The following is a 14,085-nucleotide window of genomic DNA, read 5'->3' on the forward strand; positions in this document are numbered from 1 at the left end:
GTAAAAATGCTAACTAGCCGTACTATACAGTTTAGGAGATAATGAATAATAAAATGGAGGCTTCTAACACGCGAGGCATAGGTCAAACGGGGGTTATGGGTCCCCCCAACTCGATTTGTCCGTCTTATAAGAAAACGGTTCATACAATGTTTTTAACACATTAATCCGTGATAGATTGATAAATTCCGAATGCGGTGAATTTTTTGTAAAATTTTGTACTCCATAATTTCTGCGATATCTCTCTATATTATAAAAAAATCAAAATTGACTTCTAGTGATGAAAGTTTGGTACTCAAAATTAAGGCTCAAAAAAGGGTCACAAGGGTTAGAATAAAAGTCTAATTAACTGCCACAAGGATCAGATGAAGGGTCCAAATAAGGTTTACGAAGTTCAGGTTAAGGGTCACAAGGGTCAGAGTAAGGGTGCAAATAAGGGTCATGGCAGTCAAAAACGAAGGGTCAGAAGATAAAGGTCACCAGCGGTAAAATAAGGGACACAAGGGTCAGATTATAGGCCATATGGGTCACAAGAGTCAGAGTAAGGGTCTAAATAAGGGTCATGGGGGTCAAAAGCCAAGGGTCAGAAGCTAAAGGTCACCAGGGTCAAAACAAGGGTCGCGAGGGTTATCGTGAAGGTCAGATTAAGGAGCCAAATATGGGTCACAAGGGTTAGATTAAGGGTCCAAATAAGGATCATGGTGGTCAGAAACTGAGGATCACAAGGGTGAAAATAAGAGGGTGTGCTGATTTAAAATTATCGACGATATAAAATGTAGATTTCTTCATATCCAATCCAATAAATCCAGAAATATTTGAATGAGTTTACATTCAACACAAACAAATAGTTTGCGACCGATGGGTTGGGAGACGACGCTTCTGAGCCCGTTCGCTCTCTCGCCCTCGGACCACCGTACTGGCCACACGGTGTCAATAAGTCTGTTTGTGGGTACCCACACACAGACTGAGAAGAGAAGCCATTTTATTTTTTATTTCTTTAAGATAAGTACTGGTGCACCAATTTTTTGTTTATTTTCTGTTTCTTGTCTCAGACCTTTTTTTTTGATAAATATTTTTTGGGGAAAATTTACTAATTATATTTTTGTGTATTTTTCCTTTTTACTATGAAATTTCTAAGATCGAAACATGTGACTACTTTGGCTCATGTATAGAAGCTCGTGACGAAACCTGATGGTTTATTTATTATGTACAAAATCTTAAAAATTTCTTGATAATTTTTGATTGATTATTTGAATGCTAATATCTCCTGAAGAATTAAATTGGTAGGAAAAATGAATTTTGAGTCAGTTTCTAAGTCATTTCTGGTGGCATTTTTCTCTAGTGTTATTTATTTAATTATTTCTATAATTGAGAAAATTCAATTCAGCTATAATATTATTTTCAAGATTTATTTGTGAGGATTTTTTGGAGATATGTGAGACTATTCAAATTATTCTTTGATTTTTTTCTGGATGGAAATATGAATTTTGTGGCTGAATTTCTACTTTGCTGCGTCGTTTTTCTACTTTGTGGATTACTCGATTCTCTGTTATCAAATTTTCGATTGACTGATAAAATTATTTTCTCGATGGTTTTGGTGTTGATTCTATTTGTTATATGTGTGAATCTATTCAACGTTCTTTACTCGTCACTTGGACGAAATGTGAGTTTTAAAAATAATGTGGTGAGTTGTTTTAGTTGAACAAAATAAAAAAAAAGTAATAATAATACCAATTTAATTAAAATAAATCACTACAAGGGTCTATATATATTATAAAAATCCAAATCGACGTCTCGTTACGAAAATTTGGTACTCGAAATCAAGACTCCAAAATTAAGGGTCAGAAATGAAGGGTAAAAATAAGGTTCGCGGGGGTATAATGAATCAGAATGAGAGTCAGAATAAGGATCATGAAGGTCATATGGGGATTACATGAGGGGCATATGGGGTTTGGCGAGCGAAGCGAGCACGGGTCGTTGCCTCTTAGTTCAACTCTAAAAAATGAAAATTTCGTAAAAGCAAAAAAATTAATTAACAAATAATTTCTGATTTGATTCAAATAGTTATTGTTGCCTGCATCAACAGCACATGAGAATAGAACAACTCGATAACGTATGAGAATGCAATAAATTAAGTTATTTAGATTTTTCCGGAAATCCACAGGGACTAACTTTTGGGTCCGATTGTCTTGGGATATACCTTAAGGAATTTAGACTCTGGAATGTAACAATTGGGACAGTTGGAGTGGGGATGAAAAGTTAGCAAGCTCGCTCCTATTCTCAAATAAGAGTTGGAGAGATTCGACATTCTGATATTGACAATACTTTGATCTCTAAGGAGAAACCTTCGGAAAGATATTCAACTTGGCATAGGGGAATATCAAGATGATTATAAAAGTTCAAGCTCGAGAAGTGAGATCGACACGAGATTATCATTCAGTTTTATTTCGTAATTTCTGATCATCAGTATGGTTGGGCATCTGTCGATAACGGCAGTTTTTTATATAACGTTGTAAAAGACCCGTAATTTATGTAATAAATACTGTAAAACATTACAGTTCATCGTGAATCGTGAAGCCTGGCGAAGGTCATATGACGTAATATGCAAGGGTAGGTTCATCGTTGTGACTGAGGGGTGGGGGGAGGGGATCTAAAAAGGCCAAAAAACGTGTGAAGTAATATTTGAACAGCCCCAACACTGCCACTTCATCATTCAGAATAAAATACAACATCCCAATAACCGAAAAATTTAAATTTTCCGAAGTGACGTAAAAAATGTAAAACACCCATCAGGGTAATTTACGTAAATTACGTCGGTAAAAAATTGTGTAATTTACCAATGTAATTTGTACATTCAACCCTGATCATCAGTATAGAATTTGTCGCGTATTGAATAGCGAATTGGAGTTGACGGGAGACCGCCGGCCGACGAGCGACACCCCGCGCGACATGGGCGCCATACTTGAGGGGTTAATATTGGATAATCAGGATTAATTCATTTGAAATTCAATGAGGAAATATGATATTGAGGCTAGTTGTAAGCTCTCACATGAAATCGGAACGAATTTGGTTAAAAATAATTTCAAAAATATGACATTGAATGAGAAATTTGAAAATGAAAAAAAAAGTATTTCAAAGGGTTTTTTTATCCTGAAATTATCATTTCATTAACAACGTACCGTCACCGCTGGCGGTGGACTCGCGCACCCCTCCGTCATTGCATGCTCGTGGTACATGAAGCTGTGTAGCAGAGTATTGTTGGGATGGAGACCTGCTGCCGACGCTTCGGCCGCACCTCCAAGTCCTCCCAATCCTCCCAGCCCTGCCAGGCTTCCCCCTCCCCCTTCCGAAAGCTGGAACGTAGCGTACGGAGAGATGTCCTCCGCCGTCTCTGTAACCCAACAGTGGCAATTGCCTACCTTTCAAATCACGTCGTAATTTATTCATTGAATTACTTTGTCGTTTTCGAGGGAAATCTGGAATCGTTCTCTATCAGCGATCGGACGACAATCATTAGATTTGTAATATTTTGTAATATTATTAGAATTTGCACCTTTCTATTACTATGGATTTTTAATCTTAATTGAAATTTGAAAATAATAAAATAATTCTTAGATTAAACTTTTTATCAACTATTGAGTAACTACGATTACTGGTTGATAGATTATTTCGTAATTTAAATATTCGATTGATGATTAATTTGGTAACTGAAAATTGTTGGATAATATTATCAGTTAACATAAGCTAAATTTAACTTATTTTGAAATTGATGATTCTTCCGATTCCTGTTCTCTATTACAAAATAGGTGAAACTATTCTCAATGTGAATATTAAGATATCCAGATGTTCATATGAAACGACAAACGAAACAAAATATTGTGTCTCGACCATCCTAAAATAATCGATACTTTCGAGCTAATAATTAAATGTACTCGAATAATTCACTTTTATTTTGTTAAAATGATTAAGGTATCATTTACATAATTTAAAAATTATACAAATGTTTTTCGTTTATTTTTAATAATTTTCTCGAAGTACACTCAAGAACTCTTTGCTATGATCTGAATGATCACATTAATTTTGTTGTTAAAAACTTAGTTGGATAACTGTAATGCCGGCAAGATTGAATTTATGCCCAATGTCTCATCGAGTTCTCAAGAATTTAAGGATAATCGGGCGAGCCCGGAGGGTTGGAAAAAAAGCAGCCATTTTTTTCTTTTTTTTTTACGTATTCTTTAAATGATGGAAAAGACGTGTGCAAAGTTTCAGACTGCTGGGGAGCATGGTTAATTTATTATGAATTTTTGAAAAAGTGGTCATTTAACTCGTGATCTTATGGAAATCACAAAAAAAACTGCAACACCCAAGGAAAAAATGCAGCCAAAGTCATGAAACTTTAGACACATTTAGAACATGTGATCAATGATTTTTTGAGTGAAAAAGATGGTCGCCTAGGAGCATTGTTTATTAATAATAGCGAAAAAAGTACTGAAAAATGAAATTTCTGTGCACGCAGCCCAAACGAGCAGCAACGTCCCAAGTACCGATCGGGTGGGGGTAGCGCGTTCAATTTAAACATCTCTTGAGAGAGAGCGATGAAGCGTTGTGATTGGAGCTCCCTCGAGCCAGTGGTACCAGCTCCTGGTGAAAAAAAAAACTACCGACGATGTTGCCACTTTTTTGCATGGATTAATGTTTTTTAATTTATTAAAAAAAACAATCTGAAAACCATTCAATGCGTGGAACAGATACAAATAAATTTGATTAGCTCCAAGAATAATTTTTAACCGGAGATACTCCCTAATATTGCCTGAATTTTGAATCCGAATGGGAAAAATTTTTTTGTTCAGCGATTGGTTTTCTGCAGGAAAACAATAGAAACCCCTCCGCCTCACCTACTACATTTCCTCCTCGAACGATCATCCTTAAAGTGGTGCGGTTCCCTTGAAACTTGGAGTTGAAGTGCCACAGGAACGAAAATTTCTCTCTTGGCAAGGCAAAAATTGGGGGTGTATCTCAAGATGTCAGATTTTTGTGTGGAAGGGAGTACGATATTTGCATTGATGGCGGATAAACTGTAAGATGACGGGATCCCTGGTAAAAATTTCATAGCGCAAAAATGTCGCAGCGTGTGTTGGGGTGCGACATTCAATGTTATAGGTACAGGCACTTTGGCTCAATATCGCAGAATTTCGATAAATTTCTGTTAGGGATTATAATAATTGGGGAATTGGTCCTAGACTATTGTGATTGCTGTTCGTTTGAATGGCTTGGTAAAAACCTGGATTAAATTATAATAGATGAGATATTCGACATGAAAGAAAATTGCGAAATATAATTTTTCAGTTCGAAACACATTGATTATTGATGTGAATATTGAAACGATGAGGTAGGAGAGAAGTCTAAATAAAAAAAGATAATTATGGGAACTATTTGGGACTGAAATCCATTGAAGAAATATTCTTCGCACCAAAAGTATGAGACCTCTTTTGAAGTTGAAAATCATGCCTGTACAATTTTTAAAAATTCCAATTGATGTTTTACGATTTTAGGAGTTGCACATTCCATTAAAACTAAACACTCTGTTACCATTGTCATTGATTTTGTTTCAAAAGAAATTTTCACCTGGAATCTTGTCCGGACCTCCGGCGTTGGCAGCCTGCTGAAGAGCGACCTTGTGAATCGTCGCGTAGTACCGCTCCCTCTGCGTCTCGGCGTTCTGCTGATTCTCCTGGGTCTCCTTCATCGGCCGCTGCTGCCGGTCCCCCAAATGCCTACTTTTCAATCTCAATGCTACCCCAGCAAATACCGCAAAAATAGCGAACATCGAAATTATCATTGGAATCATAACTTTGACGTCGGCATAAAATGGCAATGCCGACGCTGATCCACGTTCTGTCAACTCTGGTGGGGGTGCATCTGGAAAATTCAAGCATAATTTTTTATCAGTTTTAGGTCCTAAACCTGAGATTGGATAATTAAAAAAAATCATGGAAGTATATCAAAAGACCATTATTGAAGCTGTAAACATTTCTTGGAATAAACGTATCTCCCGAAATTCCTGCTCAAATTCCTTAAGGATAATTGAACGAGGAGTAGGATAGTCAACAAATGCAGCCAATTTTATGAAGATTTTTTCACACATTATTGAATCCATTTAGACACCAATTGCAAAAATTTAAGGAATCTCAAAAGCAGAGCTACAACAAAAATTATTTTTAAAGTTGCTGCTTATACATGAGGTTAAATGGGTTATCGCTAATTTCAGTATTTTTTCCACATTGCCGACTGGTCGATAATGTAGACAAAATGCACAACTGCACCACTGTCATATGCTCGCTGTCCCCTGCTTGTTTTCTCCATGTGACTAGTTCCCTAGTTTAGTATCTAGTTTTCTAAAATTTTAAACGAATATTCTCTGTTGACTTACCCCCGTCCTTCGTCAACGTGACAAAACTAAACTCTGCCTGATTGCTCCCCGCAACGTTATAAGCCTCAACTTTCAGCTGATAAACAGTGCTAGGTGATAAATTCGTAACCAGGAATCTCTTCTGAGGTGTAACATTATTAGAAACCAGTGTCCAGTGAAATTCGTCCATGGGGCGATACTGAATAACGAAGTATTGAATCGGACAGCCGTTGTCAGGCCACGTGGAAAGACGTAAAGCTAGAGTAGTGGAATTCGGTGATAAAAATGCAGCAGCCGGTGGAATGCCAGGTGGTTGTCCCTGCGTTCGTACTGAGAGCACTGGAGATGCTGCACTGCTTCCAATTTTGTTATGAGATGTCAAATACAAATGGTACATATTACCACAAAGAAGGCCCTGTTGAAAAAAAAATCTCTTGATGTCAGCCAATTCCATTTGAGGGAATGGATTGTGTGAGGATCTCTTAATGTACCTTTAATTCATGATTAGTGGCTCTTCGAGGCAATTGGAGTTCATCTAGATTGCCATGAGTCGTTCGGTAATGCAAAGTGTATCCCGTGGTAGGCGATCCCCCATTGTATCCGGCTTTCCAATGAAGAAGGACACTTGTCGCGGTGGAACTGGTGACGTAGAGGACTGGAGCACTCGGTGGCACTGAAAACAGAATTAAAGGGATCTCACTGAGTAGACTAATGGATCTAATGGACGTGGCGGGCGAAATCGATACAGAAGAGGATTCTTTTGAAGGAATGTTATCGATGAAACCGACAATTTACCTTGAACAATAAGACTATAATGCAGTCTATCACTCCCCAATGAATTTTCAACCTGACACGTGTAATTTCCACTATCCTGCAATTGAATATTAGACAGCACCAATTCTCCGGTTTGTAGAATTTGGATGTTTCTGCTGGTATCAGAATGAACTTGTTCAGAGAGACCCTTGAACCACTCCCTAGCGGGATCTCCCACTGCATGACACGCCATCGAGACGGATCCACGCCACGGTTTCACGATGTGACCTCCGAATGACGTTATTTTTGCAGTCACGTGGTTTTTGGGCATTGCAGCAGCTACTGTCGAGCTCTGACCCTCTCCAACGCGGGTACTGGCAGTCACCCAGAATTGGTACTCCACGTGTTGTTGGAGTCCCGTGACCTCGAAGAAAGTGTTTGTAGAGGCGAGGACTCTCTTTCCGTGGTTCAATTCCTCTCGGCCGTCCATGATTCTGTGATTTCATTGTAGGAGAGACAATTAGAGAACGATTTGTTAAGACGGTTAAAAAGACGAAAATGAAGAGATTTTTTTTGTTACGCTTAATAGAGTTTTACTTGGAGGATCATCGATGAACAGTTATGAATGTCATTCCGAAGCAAATTGGGAGAGAGAGATGAGTTTATTAATCCGTCAGTACTCGCGGTATATGATTTTCTCTTACAAAAATGCTCAAGGTATAGGGAATATATACTGTTAGAAAAAAAATGAAATTTCAAGGTCAGTTTACTACTAATTTTCAAAACCGGGACACTGAATGCTATTTAGGAGAAAAAAATAATAAAATTTCAAGTTTCACTGAAAATTCAGGCAAATTCCGAATTTTAAGCAGTATAAAGACGAGAATTCCTAAATTTATTTGAATTTCCAATCTAATGTGACATTCAGTGTCAAGTTACATTGAATTTTCAGTGAAATCTGAAATGTCGTGACTTTTCGTCCTAAATCGCATTCAGTGTCACGGTCCTGAAAATTTAAGTGTGTATTTACCGGAATTTTCTGATTTACTATTCATTTTCACGGAAAAATGAAACTGAAATTCTGAATTTTTAATGACGAAATTCTTTAAAATTTCAGTGGTAATTAAATTCGATAAAAATTTCCAAAAACTGTACCGAAAATTTTAGACAAAATTTTTTAATAGTGTAGTTAAAAAATTGAAACTTTGGATTGAAACTTTTTTTTAATCGTGATTTACATCGCTTCGACCCGGTTAGAGTATATTGCGCTAATATGATCAAGACTTTAAATGGGTAGATCGCACCATTCTACCCGGCCGGGATTTGAACTCGGAACCTTTCGCATGTGAGGCTACGAACTTAGCCACTGTGCCAAGCCACCGGGCGATTGAAACTTTTTGATTGCCTCAAGCAACTATCAATCTTTCCTGTGGGGCCAAAAAAACTGCCTAGTATGTTTCAATAAATTATAAAAAAATATTTTGTCGAGCTCGGCCGAGAAGCGTCAGAGATTCTCTCAAGGAGCAACTAAAGTCGGTCGGTGGGCTGGCTCGCCTTGAGGTTTCGTAAGGCGTGCGGTAATACTCCACAACTAAACCAGTCCCATGGATAGCTCGGACTTCTCTGTCTAACTAATATACGCGCAATCCGTTAGAGATTCTCTCACGGCGCGACTAAAGGTTTTCGGTGAAATAGCTCGAGTACTGACGGATTACACAATGATAATGAAATAGTACTGTAGACGTCCGTAAGGACTAGTCTACAATAAGCCCGGAACGAAATACGCACAAAGGACCCGACCCCGGGGTCATATGTTTTTCTACCTATGACTCGACTGGGTATCAATGTCTCCATTGCCGTTCCGGGCTTATTGTAGACTAGCCCTTATAGTCGCACTCGTGACAGTCGCATTTCCCCTCATATTTATTTTTCGTTGCTCGGCCGCTTCCTCCACTTTACTACCCACAGGCCCCGGTTTAAACACTTCAGCGTTATCTTCAAAGAGGCATTGTCTAAATTGCAAGAACGCCGAAAAATAGAATACTCTAGATATATGCATTTCTAATCATGCAATTCAGTTCCCTCTAGACTGCCATGGGGAGAAGGGCTAGTTTTATTGGGATAAGGTGAATTAAATAATAAATCAGAATAAAGAGAATAATAGCAAAATTGCAGGTGAAAAACTTGAAAAAAGAGAATTAGTGAGAATTTTACAATCAAAACTAGAAAACCAAAACCACTTTGATAAGAAAAACAATTTCTTGATAAATGAAAACGGTTGATTATAAAAAAAAAGTTGAATATGAAATGTAACGTAATGATTCAAATTATTTAATAAAGCGTTAAATTCAATAAAACGAAAATTAAATCCTTAGTATTTTTATTTATGGCACCCAGTTCTCAAAAATCTCGCCCCGCGTGAGGGCGAGGTAGGGACAGCGAAATACAGTCGCATTCTCCGAATTCGCTTCCCCTATTTTCCCATGAGTGCGACGACAGTAGACTTTCGCTAGTTGCGCCCCCGTTAGTTGCTTGTTTTCCCTGATCCCCTTCTCGGACGTTCGAGCGCTGCCCCCCACTCTCCGCCGTCTTATCGCTGTCTTTTGTCTTCCGTACATAAACATAGAATTCCATATAATTTTATTTGAAAATAAAACTATTCATTTCCTCTAATTTTTCTGAGAACTTGGGTCGGCTCGGCATTTGTTGAGGAGTGGAGGTCGGTGGAAAGTTGCTAATTTTTTGGAAATGGTACCTCTACAGCCCTTTCGATAAGCAACTAGCGGGAGTCTACTGGATTGCAGACTAACTCCATAAAAAATTCCATGATCATATCCTATTAGTTGATGAGTCTATTTTTCCAAGAATTTGCAAACTCAATTCCGATCGATCATTTTGTGAAGTGGAGTAATCTCTGATGAAAAGTTAATTTTTTAATAAAGTGAAGATAAATTTTGAATAAAGTGAATAAAATTTCTGCAATATTACGGTGGAGATTTTGAGTTGTTTTTCTCACACTATTTTCCACGTTTATCAGTAATTAACAATTGATTAATAGTATGAAACCATCATTCCAACGGACTCACTTTCTGATAGTTCATACTAAAAACCGCGTGTTCATACCCATTTTGAATGAAATATCGTTCACACAATATGTTTACCTGAATTAGCAAAGCGGTTATCCTTTGAAAATTTCATGGCTTTTGAAACGATTTTATATATTTTTCAAATTTATTAAAAGAAAGGAGACTCTAAAATTCGCCAAGGCTCTTTTAACTCTCGATCGGTCGCATCATGGCACGAGCGCCGTTCTGTCTCGATTTTTATTTTTTACGCTGAAACGTTGTTGATAAAAAATCTGAAATTGGAATTTCTACTTTCCACTATGTTAAACATTTAAACAATTTTTCTTCTGTGCATCTTTGCACCGATCAAAAATTAAAATTCCTTAAAAATTCGACTCGGTCAAAATCTCTGTGTTTAACGTCTAAACGTCACATTTTCGCACCGAATGGAAATCAATTTTTGAATAATCTTTTCACTTTTCTCGTTTTATACTGATATTAGTTGTTAGTTGGAAGTTCAAAGTTACTCGTTTAATCATAAATACTTTTTTTTTTCTCAAAATGGTAAAATACACGGAACGGCGCAGCACTCATCACGCGACCAGATACGTTTGGTGGAGAGGTGCGACCACTCGAGGGTTAAATCATGCCTGGGCCTTTGAAAAAAAATCGATAGATTCTACGATCACTGGAAAATTTTAGACCTTTGATGAATTGGTTTAGTATTTTTTCAAGATACCGTCTAGGACCTAGTTACCGGAGGGGGCCTGATTCAATTGTGTCATCAATTATTCGAAACAGAATCATTCGAATCATTTGGAGACAGCAAGCAAAACCCGCAAAACAATTTTGTTTTCAATAGAAATAAAGGAATGCCGTTTTATATGTGTGTCCGGGATCAGGTCCTTAGTGTCAGAAAACTAGGTCTTTGGCGGTTGTACAATGTACAATTGCACGATAATTAATAAAAAAAATTATAATAAAAAATACCTGGAGTACAAATTGTATTTGTTAATTTCGCCATTAGGTTCCAATGGTGGCAACCAGGAGATAAAAAGTGCCTGGGGTGAGCTCACAACGACTTTAATATCCGCTGGGCTGCCTGGGACTGAATCAATTTCATTTTCCATTTAGATTATCCAAAGTGGAAGAAGGAATTTCTTTTTAATTAAAAATCGACTCACCATCCTCCTTAGTACGACAGTACATGGACCTGGAGGGCACACCGTCACCAACACGAGTGTAAGCGAGAACCTGAACACTGTAGTTGGTGTACTTTCGAAGACCCGCAAGGGTCATCGTCATACTTCCCGTTTTCCTCACTTCCATCTCATCGATACTACTCCAGGAGTCTGGCATAACTGGTTCATAAGTCAATTTGTAACCCTGTATATTCCCGTTGGCGAAAGCAGCTGGTGGTGATTTCCATGAAATTTGTAGTGATTGGGACGTCAGTGCTGCACAACGAACATCGTCTGGTGCTTTGCTTGGTACTGAAATACGAAATATTCCGTTCAATTTCGTCTTTTTCCTCTTCAAAAAGCTCTCACTCGAATTTCCTATCACGAACGTGCAATTCACATCATGTCAAATGATCCTCTGCTGGAAATAAAACTTGAAATCCGAATTTTTCACTAGCACCAATTGAGAATGTTTGAGTGCTGCAGCGAAAATGGTTGGCATTTCTGCCGTCTTAACGTTTAAATCGATTCTGACTTGACTCGATTCCAATTTGTTGAGAAAAATTAGACGAGAGAAAATTGAATGATGAAATTACGTGTAGTTTTATGAGAATTAAGGGAGAAATTATGACGCGAACAAATTTTCAAGAAACATCATTTTGTATTGAATTGAGTTGCTAAAACAAGATTAGGAAACTACTGAATGAGTTGATATTATTGATATTTTGAATGTTTTCAGATCGTACATATAGGGCGCGTTTCGCAATCGATGTAGTAGCAGTAGCAGTACTGCAACTCTATCTAATTTTGCTTTACTGCTGCTACGGTAGTTGATTCCGAAATGTACCCATAGAAACTTTTTGCTTGCGATTCACGCAAAAATGACTCAATGAGTTTCAATAGGATTTTCACAGTTAAAGGATACCCAAGTATTTTTTATTTTTGGTTCCATATATATATATACCCTCTCGGGTTTTTACATTTTGTTCCCTTCCCTATCTGCGTTACCATGGGCCGACTTACTTTATCCCCAACTGCACCCCATTCGGGATTGGACTGCCAGGGAAACCATGGGAAACCTCAGTCGTGCAGCCGGCCGATAATGAAGGGATTCCACTGTGTCTATTGGTCACACTGACTCAATGGGCACAGTGGTTCTCTACATTCATCAGTTAGGTGTGCCTAAGCGAACACCCATCCAAGTACTGGGCAGACTGAAAGCTGCTTAGCCTGGATGACCGCTGGAGCCACACACTCCGCGCGTGACCGCTACAGCCACTGGATACCCAAGTATTTTTTACATCAAAATAGTCAATTAGATTGTGTTACGTCTGGAGACGTATCGCTTTTTTTATTGAAATAAAAGAAAAATTGATAATGATTGAAAAAAAAATGGAATTAGAAAATAATAAATAATACGTGATGTCAAAAAGTATTTCGCATTGGAGGTAATTGAAAGCGAGTCTCATTTTTAATCGATATTACTCGTGAAAATATAAGAAGGAATTTAATGAAGAAAAAAAGGTGTAAAAGAAAACCGAATAAGTTCATGTAACGATCACGTGATAGTTGGGTGGCAACACTTTGAATTGTCTCCAAGAGCGTTATCACCAGGAGGTTCAGGTATCCGTGCCAAGGCGTACCTTGGTGCATCGACATCATGTCATGCCCCCTCCTTTGACAAACACATCAAAATTCATACACATACATTAATTAGTACATTTGCAATCCGAGGTAATAAAAGAGCGTCGATGCACCCCCAAAGTTAGTTCCCGCCGTTCTTCTTTCCCGGTCATTTCTCGCATCGTCTGAACCATTCAAAAGTTGAAGATATTTGGTCCTTCTTCTTATTTCTCTCTTCCAGAGAAATTAATTAAAGTGTGAACTTCCGTTCCGAAAAATTGTAAATTTTTTTACGTGAAATTATTGAGAAATTTTGATAAATATTAGCAGGATTAATTGTGAACTGAAAAAAATCTGTGTGTGAATTTTTTTTTTTGAAACCAAAGCGCTAACCAACCGAATATTGGATTACTTCAAGAAACTACAACAAAATGGATGAGTAAAACAAAATCAATAATAAATTTGATTTAAATCGGGAAATGACATGGTGAAAAGTTTAACGGTTTAAAAAATTCAAGAAAAAAAAGCAACAATTATTGAATATTTGAGAATTTTAGTTCGAGGAACTCAATATGAAAAAAAATTTCAATTCTTGATGTAAATTTTCGCGTTGATTCGAGGGAAAAATTTTATATGGTATGACAATTTATATTCAAAATTGGTGAAAATTAATCCATTTGTAAATTGTTTAATTCAAAGAATTTGATTTCATTAAAATTTGAAATTGTTTGTTGAAAAATTTGAATTGTTTTGCGGGGAAATCTGGAAAGTTAAAATAAATGAATTTTTGAATTTTCAATTGATTGAAAATTGAAGAATAGATTATATGATTTAGTTTACTAAAGTTTTGATAGAAATGTTTTGATAGATGTTCTGACAGAAAATTCTTTGATAGAAAATTCAGATGAGTTGAGAAATTCTCATCCTTCTGCTCTTCAAAAATTTTGAATTCCAATGAATTTTCATTATTTTTCCCCTGTATCGAAATCAGTCACTGTTTTGAAAATATTTAGACAACTGCTCATGAAATTTCACTTTTCTTTCAACTATTTAGCCT

General features: G+C 37.2%; 1 protein-coding gene across 5 annotated transcripts in view; it reads right to left on the reverse strand.

Moving 5' to 3' along the window:
- Positions 1-14,085, reverse strand: part of LOC107046470 (Down syndrome cell adhesion molecule-like protein Dscam2) — a 53,834-nt gene that overhangs the window by 5,207 nt on the left and 34,542 nt on the right. For all 5 annotated transcript variants that reach the window (XM_015269093.2, XM_015269092.2, XM_015269089.2 and 2 more), the window contains exons 11-17: positions 11,409-11,717; positions 11,215-11,332; positions 7,202-7,653; positions 6,898-7,079; positions 6,428-6,821; positions 5,623-5,916; positions 3,177-3,388 (exon numbers count right to left, since the gene is read on the reverse strand). In XM_015269093.2, the coding sequence (XP_015124579.1) occupies positions 3,177-3,388; positions 5,623-5,916; positions 6,428-6,821; positions 6,898-7,079; positions 7,202-7,653; positions 11,215-11,332; positions 11,409-11,717 (1,961 nt within the window). The remainder of the gene's footprint in view (positions 1-3,176; positions 3,389-5,622; positions 5,917-6,427; positions 6,822-6,897; positions 7,080-7,201; positions 7,654-11,214; positions 11,333-11,408; positions 11,718-14,085) is intronic.

Source organism: Diachasma alloeum, unplaced genomic scaffold (genome assembly GCF_001412515.2).
Source record: "Diachasma alloeum isolate Michigan unplaced genomic scaffold, Dall2.0 Dall_scaffold_01411, whole genome shotgun sequence".
Taxonomy (NCBI): Eukaryota; Metazoa; Arthropoda; class Insecta; order Hymenoptera; family Braconidae; genus Diachasma; species Diachasma alloeum.